The sequence below is a fragment of the Heloderma suspectum genome, chromosome 6 (assembly GCF_057233095.1).
Source record: "Heloderma suspectum isolate Gila_16-S chromosome 6, 16-S_ref, whole genome shotgun sequence".
NCBI lineage: Eukaryota > Metazoa > Chordata > Lepidosauria > Squamata > Helodermatidae > Heloderma > Heloderma suspectum.
In genome coordinates, this window is record NC_139463.1 from 26,173,148 (window position 1) to 26,189,019 (window position 15,872).

The 15,872-nt window shown below is 43.8% G+C and overlaps 1 protein-coding gene across 4 annotated transcripts in view; it reads right to left on the reverse strand.

Annotated features, from left to right (window-relative positions):
* The window catches only part of CAMK2B (calcium/calmodulin dependent protein kinase II beta), a 231,134-nt gene that overhangs the window by 81,105 nt on the left and 134,157 nt on the right, over positions 1 to 15,872 (reverse strand). For 3 of the 4 annotated variants that reach the window (XM_084803857.1, XM_084803856.1, XM_084803858.1), the window contains exon 6: positions 869 to 941. The exons of the other annotated variant lie outside the window; for it this stretch is intronic. In XM_084803857.1, the coding sequence (XP_084659983.1) occupies positions 869 to 941 (73 nt within the window). The remainder of the gene's footprint in view (positions 1 to 868; positions 942 to 15,872) is intronic. 4 annotated transcript variants of the gene reach the window in all.

A 15,872-nucleotide genomic window follows, 5' to 3' on the forward strand; every position in this document is an offset into this window, starting at 1 on the left:
CTGCACTTCTGGTTTTGTGGTGCAAGGGGGTTTTTTTTGGCAAGGGGTTTTTCTTTTTCTGCCATAACACATAACTAGGAATGTAGGAAATGTCCCAGGAAATGCAAGCAAATGCGAGCAAAATAAAGCAGCTATACAGGCTGTGTAGCACATACTGGCCCCTGTTGACTGTGTGAACTGGCAAGGAGCAATTAACCTTGGGCATCTGGGGTCAGGAAAAGAGCTAATTCCAGAAATGAGAACTTCCTGGACAACCCCCTGTAAAGGACCCTAGTTGTCTACTAACTTTAAATTAAGGTGCAGTTTGTGATTTTACCACTGTGTGGCAACAAACTCCAGCTAAACTCCCGCCCCACCTGCTTCCCCTCTATCTAAATAACCACCTCTGTGATGCCAAGAAAAAAGTTTAGCTCTGCAAGACTGTGGTAAGCACCAGCTCCATGGTTACAACTGTGCAGCAAGCTGCATAAACTGTGTGTTCTGCCACAAACCCTACAATCACATCCAGAGGGGGCTAAAGGATGGCCAGCTTCATCCTTTGTTTGGATGGTAGGTTTGACCAGGGACATGGATCCAGCATGTGGATCCCCAGCCAGAGGACAGATCACAGCAAAACTATAATATATATGCCGGTATCATTAAGCTGATTTCTGATTGGGCTGTCACAGGGATGTACTAATCCAGGATCATGGAATACTGTGCAGCTTTCCATTGGCCTGATTACCAGAGTACCCTGCAACAGGATTATCAGGAAATTTGGTCTGAACAACTGAGAATTGATCAGCTTCTTTAAAAAGAAAAGAAACAAAATACCATGCAAAGATACAAAGACGGACAGACGGACAGAGCAGTGGGGAAGAAAACTCACCTTGAGGTCTCTGTGGACGACCCCCATTTGGTGGCAATGGAGAACAGCCTCCAGGATCTGCTGGATGCAATGACTGCATGCAAACACCAGGGGGCGTGTTAGTTCACGGTGAGTGGTAACAACCACATAGGCTGGTGGGGGGGGGATAATGGGGGGGAAATAAGGAAAGGGAAAACGGAAGAGGAGAAGAAGGAAAGGGAAAAGGAGGAAAGGGGGAATGGAAAATAAAGGAATCTGACTCCCTCTCTGCTTCAGGTTCTAGTTGCAAAATGAGAAACTCCAAGTTACAGATACAAACTCTGGGAAAGTGAGAATAGGACTGAAGGAGGAGGAGCTGCCTCCCCTAGAAGAGGAAAAAGGACCCAAGTCTTGACTGAAATTCTGGCAGCCGGGAGACAAATTACACACCAGGTAGTATGGATGTTGTACTAAAGAAAGGCCAAAGAACAGAATCACTAGTAGTGTTGCAGAAGGTTTGTTATCTCTCCCTCATCCCCCTCTGCCCCACCCATTACTGTCCTCTATCCTGTTCTGGAGTTGCAAACTCAGCAGGCCACCTAATCAGGCATGGCATCAGCAGAACTCAGCACCTTTGGGCAACTGCTGGGGCCCAGCACCCTAAAGGACTCGCTAGTACTTGTCCATACCTGGCAGCAGCAGCGTCTGGCAGCCATTTTAATTTCACATCAAACCCCCAACATAGCATTGCTCTGGGGCATTGTGGGAAATTAACATGGCCATGTGCTGCCACCACGGATTCTTGTGGCCAAGGACCCAACAGAGGACACTTGACTGAGGGGCCCTCAAACCTGGAGCCAGCCCTACACTAAATCGTTTAATGTTCAAACGGCATATACCAGCGGTCTCAAATTAGCCTGACTGATTCTGCTGTTTATACGCTTGTTTCCCTTTCATCGCTATATTGATCCACTGGCAATTTTAAATCTTCATATATCCAAATGTATATTGACCTATGCAGCAGCTAGTGATTTTTTTCACCCGGTAAAGGTGGCAACCATTACATCTAACTAAGAAATGTTGAACTTTTTCCATCCCTGAACCCTGAGACCTATTTCTACAGGGAAGAAATGAGAGCAAACCACTAAAGCCCAGGTCAGCAACAATACCTTTAACAATAATGTTCAGTATATAGAAATTGATCACAGTCCCAAAAACAAACAAAGAGGAAGTGGTCTCAAACAATGGCAGCCAGTTCCCTTCCCTAGAGGCTGGTACGGGTGGGGAGGGAGCTCAATAGATGAAGTATCTCATTAAGAGGCTTATGAGGGATCAATCCAATCCATGCTGGGCAGGCTGGCCTTGCAACTGCATGTCACAAATCAGATCTAAAAAAACATGGGAGGACAACCCCAAAATACCGGAATGCAACAGGATGACAACAATGTCACCCAGATACAACAATGTCGTCCGGATTGTACCAGGAGGGAGAGCTTTTAGAAGATCATTTTATCGAGAGGAAAGGTCAACACACTATGACTCCTTTGCCTCAACAGTGAACATGTTTGCAGCAGGTTGCCAGGAGACTCTGCCTATACATTTAAGAGCTCTGGTACATAAGGCAGGATGCAACAGCAGCTCATACCTTTGTTCCCTAAACATCTGCTTCCATCCCTTCTTTTCTCCCTGAAGTAGCAAACAGGGTCATGCTCTACTTGCTCTCCCCCACAGGAGGCAGGACAGAAGGGTAAGCAAAAGACTGGCATAGTCTTAAGATTAAGGACTACACATTTTTTTAAAAATGCCCTAACGATGGTTGCTGTTTCTAGTGCTGATTCATATATCCTCTTCGTGCAGTGGCTGCTTTATTTTACTTTAAAGAACATGCCTTCCCCAGTCTTTCATCCTGTAAATGAAAATAAGGGTGCAGGCCTTCACGTCTTTGGCATTTCTTTCTGGCCTGCTTTGAAATAGTCAAGAACCTCACTGCATCCTGAACAGATTGGCCGCAACCAGCTAGAATACAGAAACGCAAGGGAAATTAAGTGATTTATAGAAGGTGTCACAAAAAAGAACAGGAAGATCCAAAACTCAAACTTTGTCAAAATCCTAACCTAGCATCTAATTTTACTGATCTAACAGGCCTCCTTCAAACATTTCATTTCATCAAGAAAATCACTGTTCCCCACTGGTTCATCTTATAGTGCTGATGTAACAATTAAAGGCCTGAAACTTTATCAGCAGGGCCAACTGTGCATGTCCTTAACATGAAATCAGGTGCCTGCCTTGGGCCCACTTAAAACAATAATCCATGGGCAGCTTGGTTTCCCATAATGCCCCTGATGTAGCATCACTCCAGGCCATCATAGTGTATTAAAATGACAGCTCATCACCCAACCCTGATCAGAGTGCTGCTGCCCATAGGTAAACCCACACAGGAAGGGGCCTGCTCACCTAGGGTTGGGGCCATCAATGGGCACTGCTCTGAGAGCCCCCTCAAACCTGGAACAGGTCTAGGACAAAATCATCACCTGGCTAGAACTGGGGGCAAGCATGTTGTGTTAATTCTGTGGAATTGTCCATAGGCTAACATAATTGTGGGCCTTTAAATATTACATTAGCGCCATGGGATGAACCCACAGGAAAGTGACTCCCTCAGTACTAATCCTACATTTAAATGAAGAACACATTCTTTCTCTGATACACAGACAAATTGAATACCCCTGATGTTTCTTGTCAAGTTATTGGCCTGTCATTAAAGCTTGGAAATCACCACCCAACCCCTAGTAATAAGTGAATAGGACCTATCATCCCTGTCACCGTGAGCTTGTATGGTACATATGCTGGCCATACCTACATCACTATCAAGTTCAGTCAATCGAATCTTATTGATCTCTCTACTACTTAGGTAAGTACATCACTCCAAAATGAGGTACAACTCTCTGGAGCTTTGCTTTGGGATGTTATTGCATTAACACAAGTGAAAAATGGAAACCAGGTTTCAAGGAAATGCTCTTGCTTAATGTCCCCTCTTGTTAGTCTGTACTTTGATGCATTAATTTCTCTGCTAGAGCCACTTGCAAATTTCTGGTGAACTACCTCTGGATTGTGTATCCCTTTTAAGTTTTCCAGTGCTTAACCATTTCCATTCTAGCAACTGTCAACAGGAATATAACCAACTCCTTATGTTTAGGTTGGTTCTGGGAGTCCCTGGCAATTGATAATAAAGCCAGCATGGGGTCAGGATGAATAATATTACACTATTCCTGAGGTTATGCTAAATATCTGTGCCCAGTATTCAATAACCTTGGGATAAGTCCACCACATATAAGGATCCTCCTTCATTACAACACATCTAATGATTCCCCTGCTATATTCTCTTCCCCCCTCTCCAGCAGTGTTGGTGTAATGCTGATCTGTCTTGCAGATTGGACAGAGGAAGGTGGGTCTTAAAAGACTGAAAATGACTGGCTTAGTATCCATTTTCACATCACATCTTCTAGGAACCTACATGGAAACATAACATGTGAACATTTTAAATGTAAAGTATGTCTCTACCAACCTGAATGCCTGTGAAATTGACTCCAGAATGCACAAGTTGGTATGCAATGCAAGCATAATACACACATGCATCTCCATGGGAATCCAGTTATGGGAAAGAATCAGTAAACAGTGATTTGAAAAATGAGTATGAACTAGCCCCGAGTCATAATGTTACTACCTCACTGGGCCAGCGAAGAGAAAATGCTGGAGCTGTTTGAACTTGAGAAGGAGACTGGATGGCTTTCTATATAATAATGCCTTTGCATTAGGAGATAACGCTTACATTTGAATAAGGTGGAGCATTCCATTTTCACTGATCTGCCCTACCTACTACAGCCCCCTGTGCCACATCCCATACTGTTCCAGAGGGTCCCCCAACCCAAAGAAGCAGCTTTACAGGGGGTACTGCAGTGAGCGGGGGGAGGGATCAGTGAAAACTGGAAGCCCTGACTTGTATAGGAGTAAGCGCTTTCCATTCCCACAGAGCCTCCACTGGATTCAAACTATTGCCTATATAGCCAGGTGTTTGGAGGTGTTGAGCATAGGAAGCTATCTTACACCACATCAGACAATTGGTCCATCTAGACCAGTATTGTCGACACTGAATGGCAGTGGCTCTCCAGGATTTCAAGCAGTTTTTCCAGCCATACTTGGAGATGCTGGGGATTGAACCTGGGACCTTCTGCTTGCAAAGCATATGCTCTACCCCTGAGCCACAACCCCTCCTAAAGTTTGCAGAAGTCTTCCCTTATTTGGATAAAACTCTTGAGGCACAATCCTATGCATGTTTAGATAGAAAAAAGGCCTTTTTGTAAGCCTTTTTTGTCTAAACATGCCTAGGATTGCACCCTTAGTTGCTCTGAACCCTTTGGGGTAGAGGAGGCATGGTAGGGTAAGTCTGAAGAAATCATCAGACTATCTGTAGGCATCTTGAATGTGATATGGCCACACTGCTAGGTTCACATATATGCTTGGGAGGGGGCTTTACAGGGGGATAGTGGAAAACACAGAGGAGAGACTCAAGGATTTTGTGGCATGATTATCAGCAACAAATGCTATTCACAGACTCACATTTGCCAAACCCATTGCTATTCTATGTGCTGTTCCACACCTTATGTAACAGCAAACCTAGGTTTTCCGCCAAGTGTACATTTGACAAGGAGCTCCAGCCAATCCTGACTTCTGCCTGAGTTTACCTATACAATATATATTTCAATCTTCAGGTGTACACATAAATATCATGTGTGTCCAGCCTTCATTTAAGGTAATCTGTATGTGATTTGGGTTTCTGCTAACAAGTGATGATTCCCTCCTGTGCATCACTGATCTACTGAAAATGATTATCCCTAAGAAGTGAATGAACAAGCTGATCTCAGCAGAGTGTCCTTGAATCCTGAATAAGTTGACCTCCAGCCTGTTGACCTTCAACACAGTGCAAAGCTCATCTGTCTTCACAGAATTCTGCCACAGGAAGAGAATGATCATCTGATAGACAAAAGAGATCACTTGAGGAATAAAATGGATAATGCACCTCCTATTCCTCACAGCTTCCATTATGTACAGAGATGTATTTATCTAAATCGCTGTCTACTGTAACAAAGAGAGATTTCAAACTTTGGGCATTCCTTAGCAGACATGAATTCCAATAGGCTGTTTTACCCGCCCTATCGAGGGAATATTCTTGTCACATCTGAGAGTATAAAAAATTTGAATTCTATTCCTTTCCCCTCTACAAATGAAAGAATAAGCTGGTTCTGTTTTCTGTACTGGGCTGCCAATACCAAGAAATTGCAATAACTGGATCATTGCTCTTTCACTACATATCATTTTAAAGACAGAAGTCCAAGGAGGAAAATGAATCCAGCTTATTACTTAGCTTGCCAGCTAGGTAATAACACATTTGCAAGTCAGCAAGTATCAGGCCCAATAATACCGGACATGTGGAAATCGCTGGGGCTCTTCCCTTAAAGTGTTTTTGTTGTTGTTCAGTTGTTAAGTCGTGTCCGACTCTTCATGACCCCATGGACCATAGCACACCAGGCCTTCCTGTCCTTCACTCTCTCCCGGAGTGTGCTCAAGTTCATATTCATCGCATCGGTGATGCTATCTAGCCATCTCATCCTCTGACGTCCCCTTCTCCTTTTGCCTTCAATCTTTCCCAGCATCAGTGACTTTTCCAGTGACTTTTCTCTTCGCATTTGGTGGCCAAAATATTTGAGCTTCAGTATCTGTCTTTCCAATGAGCAGTCAGGGTTAATTTCCTTTAGGGTGGACTGATTTGATCTCCTTGCAGTCCAGGGGACTCGTAAGAGTCTTCTCCAGCACCACAGTTCAAAAGCATCACTTCTTTGGTGCTCAGCCTTCCTTATAGTCCAGCTCTCACAGCCATACGTTATTACTGGGAAAACCATAGCCTTGATTATGCGGACCTTATGCTGCCTTTGAATGACAAGATAAACCACAGCCTACTTGTGGACTCGCATATTCTCCTTTTCCCTCCTCTGGTGTGGCCACAAGGAAGTTGGAAGTGTTTGCTTTTATTTTTGATTAACTGCAGCTTGTCACGTCATCCAAATCTGACAAAATGTAGTTAATCTTAACTATGCTTTGTTAAACAAGCCAACTTTGTTGTTTATGAAGCAACCACAACACAAAGGCTATCACTGACCAGCAAGTCCTCAGACACACAGAATCACAGGCTCTTATCATGAGGTATATGAATCTGTAGGCTTTCTGACTTATTCTGAACGTGTGGTGATAATCTCAAGGCGGCTCCTCTGAGAGCCACATGTTATATTACATGCAGGCTCTCCAGAGGAAATAGAGAGCTACTCATTAAATTGATGTCCCTCAATCCTCTCAGTCATGAATAAGGATTAGAATCCCCTGCTTCACCCCAGAAGCCAGGAATGAAGGACCTCTTTCAGCCCAAGGGCTGAATTGCATTCTGGAGAAGCTTTTGGGGGCTATATTTCAGTGGTGGATGGGCCCAAAAGTTGGGCTCAAAAAATACCACAAATACCAGCATATTTTTGGTTACATCTTTTACTGCCAGTAACTAAGCCTTAAGAGAGGTATTTCAACCTTTTAGAACAGGGAAAAAACTGCATAAAACTCAGGAAGCCACCAAATCATGGGTAGTTTGGGGAAAAGGGAGAATGGCCTTCTGGGGAATCCCAAAGGGCCTAAAGTTCTGCACCCTTGCCATAAGCATTCTCTGAGAGGGCAGAAATAGCCTCCATCTTCTATCACTCTTGGACCACCCTAATTCTCAACACAAGAGAGTTGTAAAATGTGTTAAAGGGTCACTAATCCATATCAGCCTGCCTGCACATTAAGATCTTTGGAGGCCTTCCTCTGGGTGTCCCCACCATCCGACATGTGGTGGGTGACAATGCAAGAGAGGGCCTTCTCATGGGTGGCACCCTAGCTGTAGACTGCTCTCTCTAGGAGAGATTTGCCTGATGCCTACTTTGTTATCTTCTCAGTGCCAGCAAAACCCTCTTAAAATGTTTTTCTAGGCTTTTTAATAGTTTACTCCCTGTAAAATGGGTTTCAAGCTGCTATTATACACTATTCCTATTTATTATGTAGTTTTAATGCTGTTGAGCCTCATATGGCGCAGAGTGGTAGGTGGCAGTAATGCAACTGAAATGCTCCCCACAACCTGAGTTTGATCCTAGTGGAAGCTGGTTTTCAGGTCAACTCAGCCCTCTATCCTTACGAGGTCAGTAAAATGAGTACCCACCTTGCTGGGGGAAAGGTAGTTAGGACTGGGGAAGGCAATGGCAAACCACCCCACTATACAGTCTGCCAAGAAAACACCGAGGAAAAACGGCGTCCCTCTAGGGGTCAGTAATGACTTGGTGCTTGCACAGGAGGAAACTTTCCTTTAATGCTGTTACGTTTCTATTTATTGTATTTTCATTTTACTATGATGTAGGCTGCTCTGAGAAAAAGTATTTTTGAAGGGTGGGATGTAATTTTCCAAGTAAATAAATAATCTGCGCTAAGTGCTTTTAAGTGTCTACCATTAGACTAGGTGTAGAGAGTCAAACCGATATCACTTTAATTTCTACAGTGAAGGGGAACCCTGATGCTCAACTGCACCTCCCTGTTTTCTAGGAGGAGATACCCTTCCCCACCCCAACCCCATTCCTCCTTCTTCCTTCATTGACAGGCTTGAACTAGTGTAGCAGAAATACTGCCCAGGTGGAGACCAGCTTATGTTATCCAGCTTATGTATCCAGTCATGGTTGCCTGTCTGCTTTCTCCAGAGCAAGACAGAGGCTTCCGTCCCTTCTCATTAGCATTTTTAAGGTATCCTGGTGCAGCTGCTCCTGTTGTCAGGCTGTTGTCTTGGTTGCTATGCTGATGCACACGTTAGCCTAGCATCCAATTGATTATCTTGACATGCTCACTTCCCCCCATCCTCTCTCTCTGAACATGAAATTGGTGATGGGTCAGGTGCCAGATTGGAAGGGAAATGGGCTCTGAATAAATCTGTACAGGTGCACTCTCTGGGCTGAGAATTGTAGAGTGACAAAAGAATGGATTTTCACTAAAGGAAGATGCAAGGATAGTGGGGGGTGGGCAGCAGCAATGGGAATGAAGGAGCAGCAAAGGTCTCTTCACTGAGACAGTGGAACCTCTCTCGTAGGAGGTCTTAGTGGAAGGAAGATAGCGTTCCTCACGTAATGCAATGGCTTTCCCAATCCTCTGGGGTTTGTATTGTGTTCCTTCTAACTTTTTTTTCCACTGAAGTTACTTTTATCAGCTTCATTACATTCCAGATTCAGAAAAGGGGGAAGGGTCCTGGCTCAGTAGGAGTAGTTCATGCACTGCATTTAGAAGGTCTCATATTCAAGCCCCAGCATCCCCACCTGATAGTATCCTAGGAAGCAGGGCTGGGGAAGACCTTTGCCTCAGACCCCAGAGAGCTGCTGCCAGTGTGCTGAATGGCTGAATGGACCAAAGCCTGTTCATGGGTTCATGTGTACATGACTGGAGTGTCTGCTATAATCCAGGCTACTGAGCTAGAAACTGGATTAATACAGAAGGCAAAAACATTTTTTTAAAAGTAATGGAGACTCCAGGAGCCAATGAGATTCTTGGGGTAATGGTGGATAGCTGGATGAAAGCATCACCCAAATGTGCCAATATCATAATGCCGTTAAACAAATCCATGGTGTTGTCAACTTGGAATACAGTCTACAGTTCTGGTCACCACACCTCAAAAATGATATTGTAGAGCACAAGAAGTGGCAAAAAGGGCAACCAAAATGATGAAGGGACTGGGACAGGTCCTCTCTGAGGAAAGGTTACAACATTTATGGCATTTTTAGCTGAGTAAGGGGGGACATGACAGAGGTGTATAGAATTATGCATGATACGCAGAAAGTAGATAGGGAGAATTTTTCTCTCTTGCTCATAATACTAGAACCTGGGGTCATCCAATGGAGCTGAATGATGGAGGATTCAGGACAGATAAAAGGAAGTACATCTTCACACAGCACATAATCTGGAAATCATGACCACAAGATGTAATGATGGCCACCAACATGGATGGCTTTAAAGGGGGATTAGACAAGTGAAACTGGTGGATGCACATTTAATCAGATTAAAAACACAATTTCTCAAAAGATTAAAAAGCTCTTTTGAAGGGCTTTGGTCCTTCTTATATGCTAAAATTCCCTGAATGATGCTTTTACATTTTCTGTTCTCGGCTCTCTGGGATAGGAGGAACTCGTTTGTTTGTGAAATAACAGGAGACAACTGGAGCGGCAACATGCCTGCATTCCCTCCACCAGCAAGTGAACAACTGATTTAGCTAATTTTCTTAACAGTGCCACCAACAGGTCTGAACTCATTCTCTAAACCAGGGGTGGCCAACTTGTGGCTCTCCAGATGCTTTGGCCTACAACTTCCATGAGTGCTAGCCAGCACAGCTAATGGTGAGGGATGACAAAAGTTGTAGATCAAAAATCTGGCCACAAGTTGCCCACCCCTGCTCTAAACTGTCCTAGGTCCCCTGAAAATGCATACCCAATACCCCTTTTAAATGTGAGTTCAGTGTATATTTCCCCCACTGAGTATTGGTTGTTGGGGTGGACCAAAATTTTTACCTAAGACTGGAGCTTATTTGGCACTTACACCTATTTTGAGTGGCAGAGTATTGTCTGCATTTCTTGGGAATGGAATCTCACTACTTTGCTAGCATGTCTCAGATTCTGAAAATGTTAGGTTTGTTAGATTTTGGGAAGTGAGATGCTATATGATAGTTTTAAAAGTCCTTGCTACTGACATCCTGAATGCAAAACCTTTATTTTTAAAATTATTTTTTGACTGTAAGGAATCTTATTTTTAAGCTAACACCTGAAAATATCTTTGCAAAGTATGCCGGTATGAGCACACACACCCCCTCACACACACCCCTGCACCCAACTGACCTGGCTGCGCTCATTACTATACTACAAATCCATTGTGGATTTAAAGTAAAAGAAAGTCCCTCAGGTGTTGGAAGTTATGGAAAGGAACATAAGAACATGCCTCATATGGTGTCAAGCCTTTGGTCCATCTAGCTCAGTACTGTCCACACTGACTGGCTCTCCAGTTTTTCAAACAGACGTTTTCCCCAGCTCTATCTGGAGATGGCAGGAATTGAACCTGGGACCTTTTGCATGCAAAGCAAGTGCTCTGCCACAGAGCCATGAACATTCCCTCTTGTTTCAAGGCAGGGCTTTAGAAAGCCCTCTTACCCAGAAAGACCTGCCCATGAGAAGCAGCCCAAGTGGACTTCCTGAACCACAATGAAGTCAGTGTGCTAGGGCAAAACTGTGCTGCCCTCGCCTAAACAGAATCCTAGGAACTGCATACAACTCATATCTGTAGAGGCAGGTCCTTTAATGTCAACTCTGGGCTCCTAAGGAAAGAAGGAAAGCCACTCCTTTAAGAAAGTAGAGCATGGGTATGGCCATGATCCAGAAATAGCCCTGTCCTTTTCCTTGGACTAACTTGGCAGCACTCCCCTATGAACGGTGAAGAGGTTGCCAAGTTCAACGTGCTAGAGCAGCTTTGGATTTTTGCCCAGCACATGTGATAATCTCTGCCTGACTGGGTGACTCTGGTGACTTACAGGAGCCTCTTTCTTACTACCATAGAGAGCTTTCTTTAGCTTCAGCAGTGGAGACTTCTACTTTAGTTACCAAAAGGCTATTGCTGGCCTTGATTCATCAAATTATTGTTTTGCTTGTGTTGTGACAGGACAAACTTGCTTACTAGATAAGCCAGGTGAAAGCAGCCAATCATGTGTCAACGCATGTATGTCTGACAAGTTTGGTCCCTTGATGTTATATTTTTGGGCATGCTCTTCTTGAAAGGAAGGGTAGAGAAGAGCAGCGAAGTCCACTTGACTTTGAACTGAAGTGGGCTGTGCAAAATGCAGCCACCCGAAAGATCCGAGGGCTCCCTCAGTGCCACACTCCACTGCAGCAGGCCAAAGATCAATATGTTTCTCATGGTTGCTGCTTCTTCTTCCACTTCTGTTAATTGTGTACTTAGTGCCAACAGTGTGCTAGAGGATGTCAAAAGCCCAGATGTGATATGGTCCCTGCCTGGAGGTTTTACAATCTTGCTCCCAATCAAAACATGTGAACATAGTAGGAAGACAATTTCTGTATTAAAAAGCTAAACACAATGCCACATACTTATATCAAAAACCTCAAACCATATATTATTGTAACACATTACAGCTTTAAAGTACAGGAAAATATTAAGGCTTCAAAGCATCAGAGGTAAATAAAAAGCTGATTCTTGTATCTCTACAGAAAACTGAATTCTAGGGTTAGTATTCATGGCCATGGCTTATGGGGGAATTAGAAATGAAATTACTTCAGTATGAATCTCCTACCTCCAACCTGTTCAAGGATGAACAGGGGAAAGGGAGGGGGTCTTAAAGTGACAGCTCTGGTTAGTAAGACTATGTACAGCACCTTACCTTCCTGATGCTGTCACAAGCCAAAGTGCCTGACACTAGGAAGGGGATGGGGAGCTACTGCTAAGCACTGGCAGTCACAAGCAGAGCTATCTCCCACCTACTGAACTTATAAAAGGTGCCATGGATATGCCTATCCCTTTGCAGTTTCCTAGTGTGGCCCTGCTCTAGATTATTGCTGCCAAAGCCAGACCATAATTAGGGCACACACTTGTCTTAAGCTGCCTCTGCTCCTACAAACCCTATACACACTTGCATCGTACGTTCAGTCAGACCATTTCTCCTCTGTCTTTCTGAGACCACACCACCGCTGCTGCTGTTTTGTTTCTTAGAATAAATCGGTGATGTCCACTTTCTGAACCAAGAGGCAAGGTGTCATCCCCCCCACTCCCAAAATAAGGCCCATTCGATCATGCAGCGCTCCCCCACTTGCAATCTGAAGGGATGCAGTTCAGAACCATTTTACCTCCTAATGTACTCTTTGTGAGAACTAGTCCTAACAGTTATTATGGACTAGCAGCACAATTTTCTAGGCTCCCATCCACAGAAGGGGGTGTGGGCAGCCTGGTGGCAGGAAGAAATAGTTATTCTGAAAGGAAACAACTTGGGTATTCCTTCATATTTTTAAAACAGCTTACTGTACTTTGGCCCTGGACAGAGGAAGCACAGAACCTAAAACCAAATTTTAAAAAATTCAAACAGAGGGAATGCTGCAGGGGAAGTGCAAACACCTTATTGGTGATTACCAGATGTTTTGTTTGTTTGGCCTGATGACTCCTCTTCATGACGCAAGTCGCCTGGGAGCAGTCAGTATCTAGCAGACCAGGGAAATTTAATTACTTGAGTTTTAAAAAGGCTTCCAAATGTTACAGGTAGAGGAGAGAGGAATGTATCACTGGTCATCACCAGAGATTTTCTGTGCATCCTGCAACTGGTGCCAGTGACAGTCATGAAACCTTAACCTATCCAGGACTCACAAATTTCAATGGAAGCACCAGAAGCAAGAGGGTGGTTTGATGTAAATGCTGCTGCATTCACAAAGCAACAGCAACTGACTATTTGAGCGCTAGGAAAATAATTTGCAGAGCAATATCTGTGTTAGTCTGTTGCAGCAAAAACAACAAAGAGTCTTGTGGCACCTTAAAGACTAACAAATTTAGCTTTCAGGGACTGCAGTCCACTTCATCAGATCAGTGTTGTCCTGATTGGTAGGGATTGACCAATCTGTCAATTTCGGTTGCTCTCAGTTTCTAATTTTTCCAATCCTAAATTCAGCTCATCCCAAACATTGAGGGTTTTTTAAAAAAGTTCTTATGAAAATTTGTACAGATTTTTGTGTGCATTTCTCATCACACATGGATCTTTGTATGCAATTTTGCCTAATGTACACATTTTCCTAGCATAGTACATTTTTGAACATTATTTTCACTAACATATGAACTCTGTGTGCAGTTTCTCTTAATATATGCATTTCTTGATTGGAAAACTCCATTGCAAAATTCAGAGAAGTGCACATTTCTAAGGATAATTGGGTTCTGATTCGTGAATTGGTTTGAAAGCACAACATTGGGTAAGCGCACACAAAAATGCAAACCAAAGAAATTTATCCCCCATCCCTAGTTACAGGTATATATAAACATGGATGTGGGATCACTCCCCTTTGACTTCGCTGTTTACAATCTCCCCCCAAGCCCCAAACCATGTGTATATCTATCTGTAACTCAGGACAACACTTCATGCATCTAATGAAGTGGACTTCAGTCCACAAAAGCTTATGCCATAATAAATGTGTTAGTCTTTAAGATGCCACAAGCCTCTTTGTTGTTTTTGTTGGAAAAATAAGATTTCCTACCAATCAAAGAAGTAGTTGGGACAAAGTTGTGGATTAACTAATCTGGAGAATGTTATCTACGTCCCCGCAAAACCACGGTGTTAGCGCAGCACATTCATAGCAGGAGGAAACCCTTGTCCTACTTCCCAGCCAAATGGCATGAGTATAAGCATGCCCAGGTAGCTGACCTGATTTGTAACCACTTTTAAGAAACACAAGAATTGCTACACCTGCATCCACTGTCTGGTATTCTAAATTTTCCTGGTCAATCAAATGTCCCAAAGAAGCCCAGGATGGTGATACCTCTGCCCTACTTTCTCCCCTTGGACGTGCAGAACATGGATATTGCATTTCTGGCTCTCACTGGCACTGGCATGAAGATCTAACTTCCATGAAACTACTGTACCCTTTCAAAAAGCCACTTATACTAGAGGTTTCCACAACATTCTGTGCCAATAAGTTACATACATTAATAGTATCATTTTTTAGGATTGCCTTAAAACTGCTGCTGTCAACGTCAGCATATGACAACCCCCACAAGCACTTGCATTTTAGTAGTTTTGTTTATCCAGCTTGTATCCTGCTTGACCAGTAAGAGATGGTCACTGACCCCCCCCCCTTTATTCATTTTGCTCTGTTTCTTCTATATTGCCCAAGATTGCAAACCTCTCCCATATCCTCCCACAGTTGTCTTCCCCCTACCATTTACAGTTTATTCTCTTAAGGAAGGTAATCCATCTCCTTGGTCTAGTTCCTATAGCCTCTCCAGTTCTACAACAACCTTCATGGAGGTGGGGAAGCAGATCTGCACACAGAGGTCTGAATTAGGATGCACTAGATATTTATACAATGGCACTATGATGAGAGATACTTGAGCATACTAGTGGTTAAGTAAGTAACTGAAACCCTCATGCATATTGTCCACAGTGAGGAGCATTCCCTGCCAAAAGCCATGACATGGCATCAGCACCCAGACCCAATGAGAATGACAGCCACATTCTCAAATGCTATCATTGGGCCAGAGGAGTATCCCTGCTGCCATCAAATAGGAGGGACGTGAGGGAGTTTGAGTTCATGAGTCCAGTGTCTATCAAATGCTGATGATCTGGGTACTATCCCATCACCAGGATTGGCTGAATACCCCAAACAGAGCCCACAGCCCCTCTCCTGCCTGTGTTGTTGACCACCTTCTCTACCTAAACTGTATGACCTCTCGCCTTGAAGGCAACAAGCAAATCCTTTGGTCCAAAAAGGAAACGGGATGAGAGTTAGGAAAGAGGGTTTCTGGTAAACAAGATAACAGATGCGGATCAGAAAACAGAGAGAGGGGGAGAGAGAAAGAGAGAACGTGCCCACAAGCACCACTGGGAAGGGAGAAATGAAATGATGAGTGCTAATAGAATCAAGCCAAATTGCTTTAGTTTCTTTCTCTTTTTTTCCTGATATGGATAAGAATAATTGTTGGCCCCAGGTGCACTGGAACCAGATGGCACATTTGGGTCCAGCTGTTGCCTTGTGTGGAAGGTCTCAGGGTCTCCTACCTGCCTGACCCAACTGGTTTCACCGGAGTTTTGCACAAAGGATTTTGTCATGCAAGTTCGGACTGGGAGGAAACCAACTCTGAATATTGCCCTCCCTGTAAGCCAAAAATAAAAGGAAGCTGGCAGGATGGAGTGCCG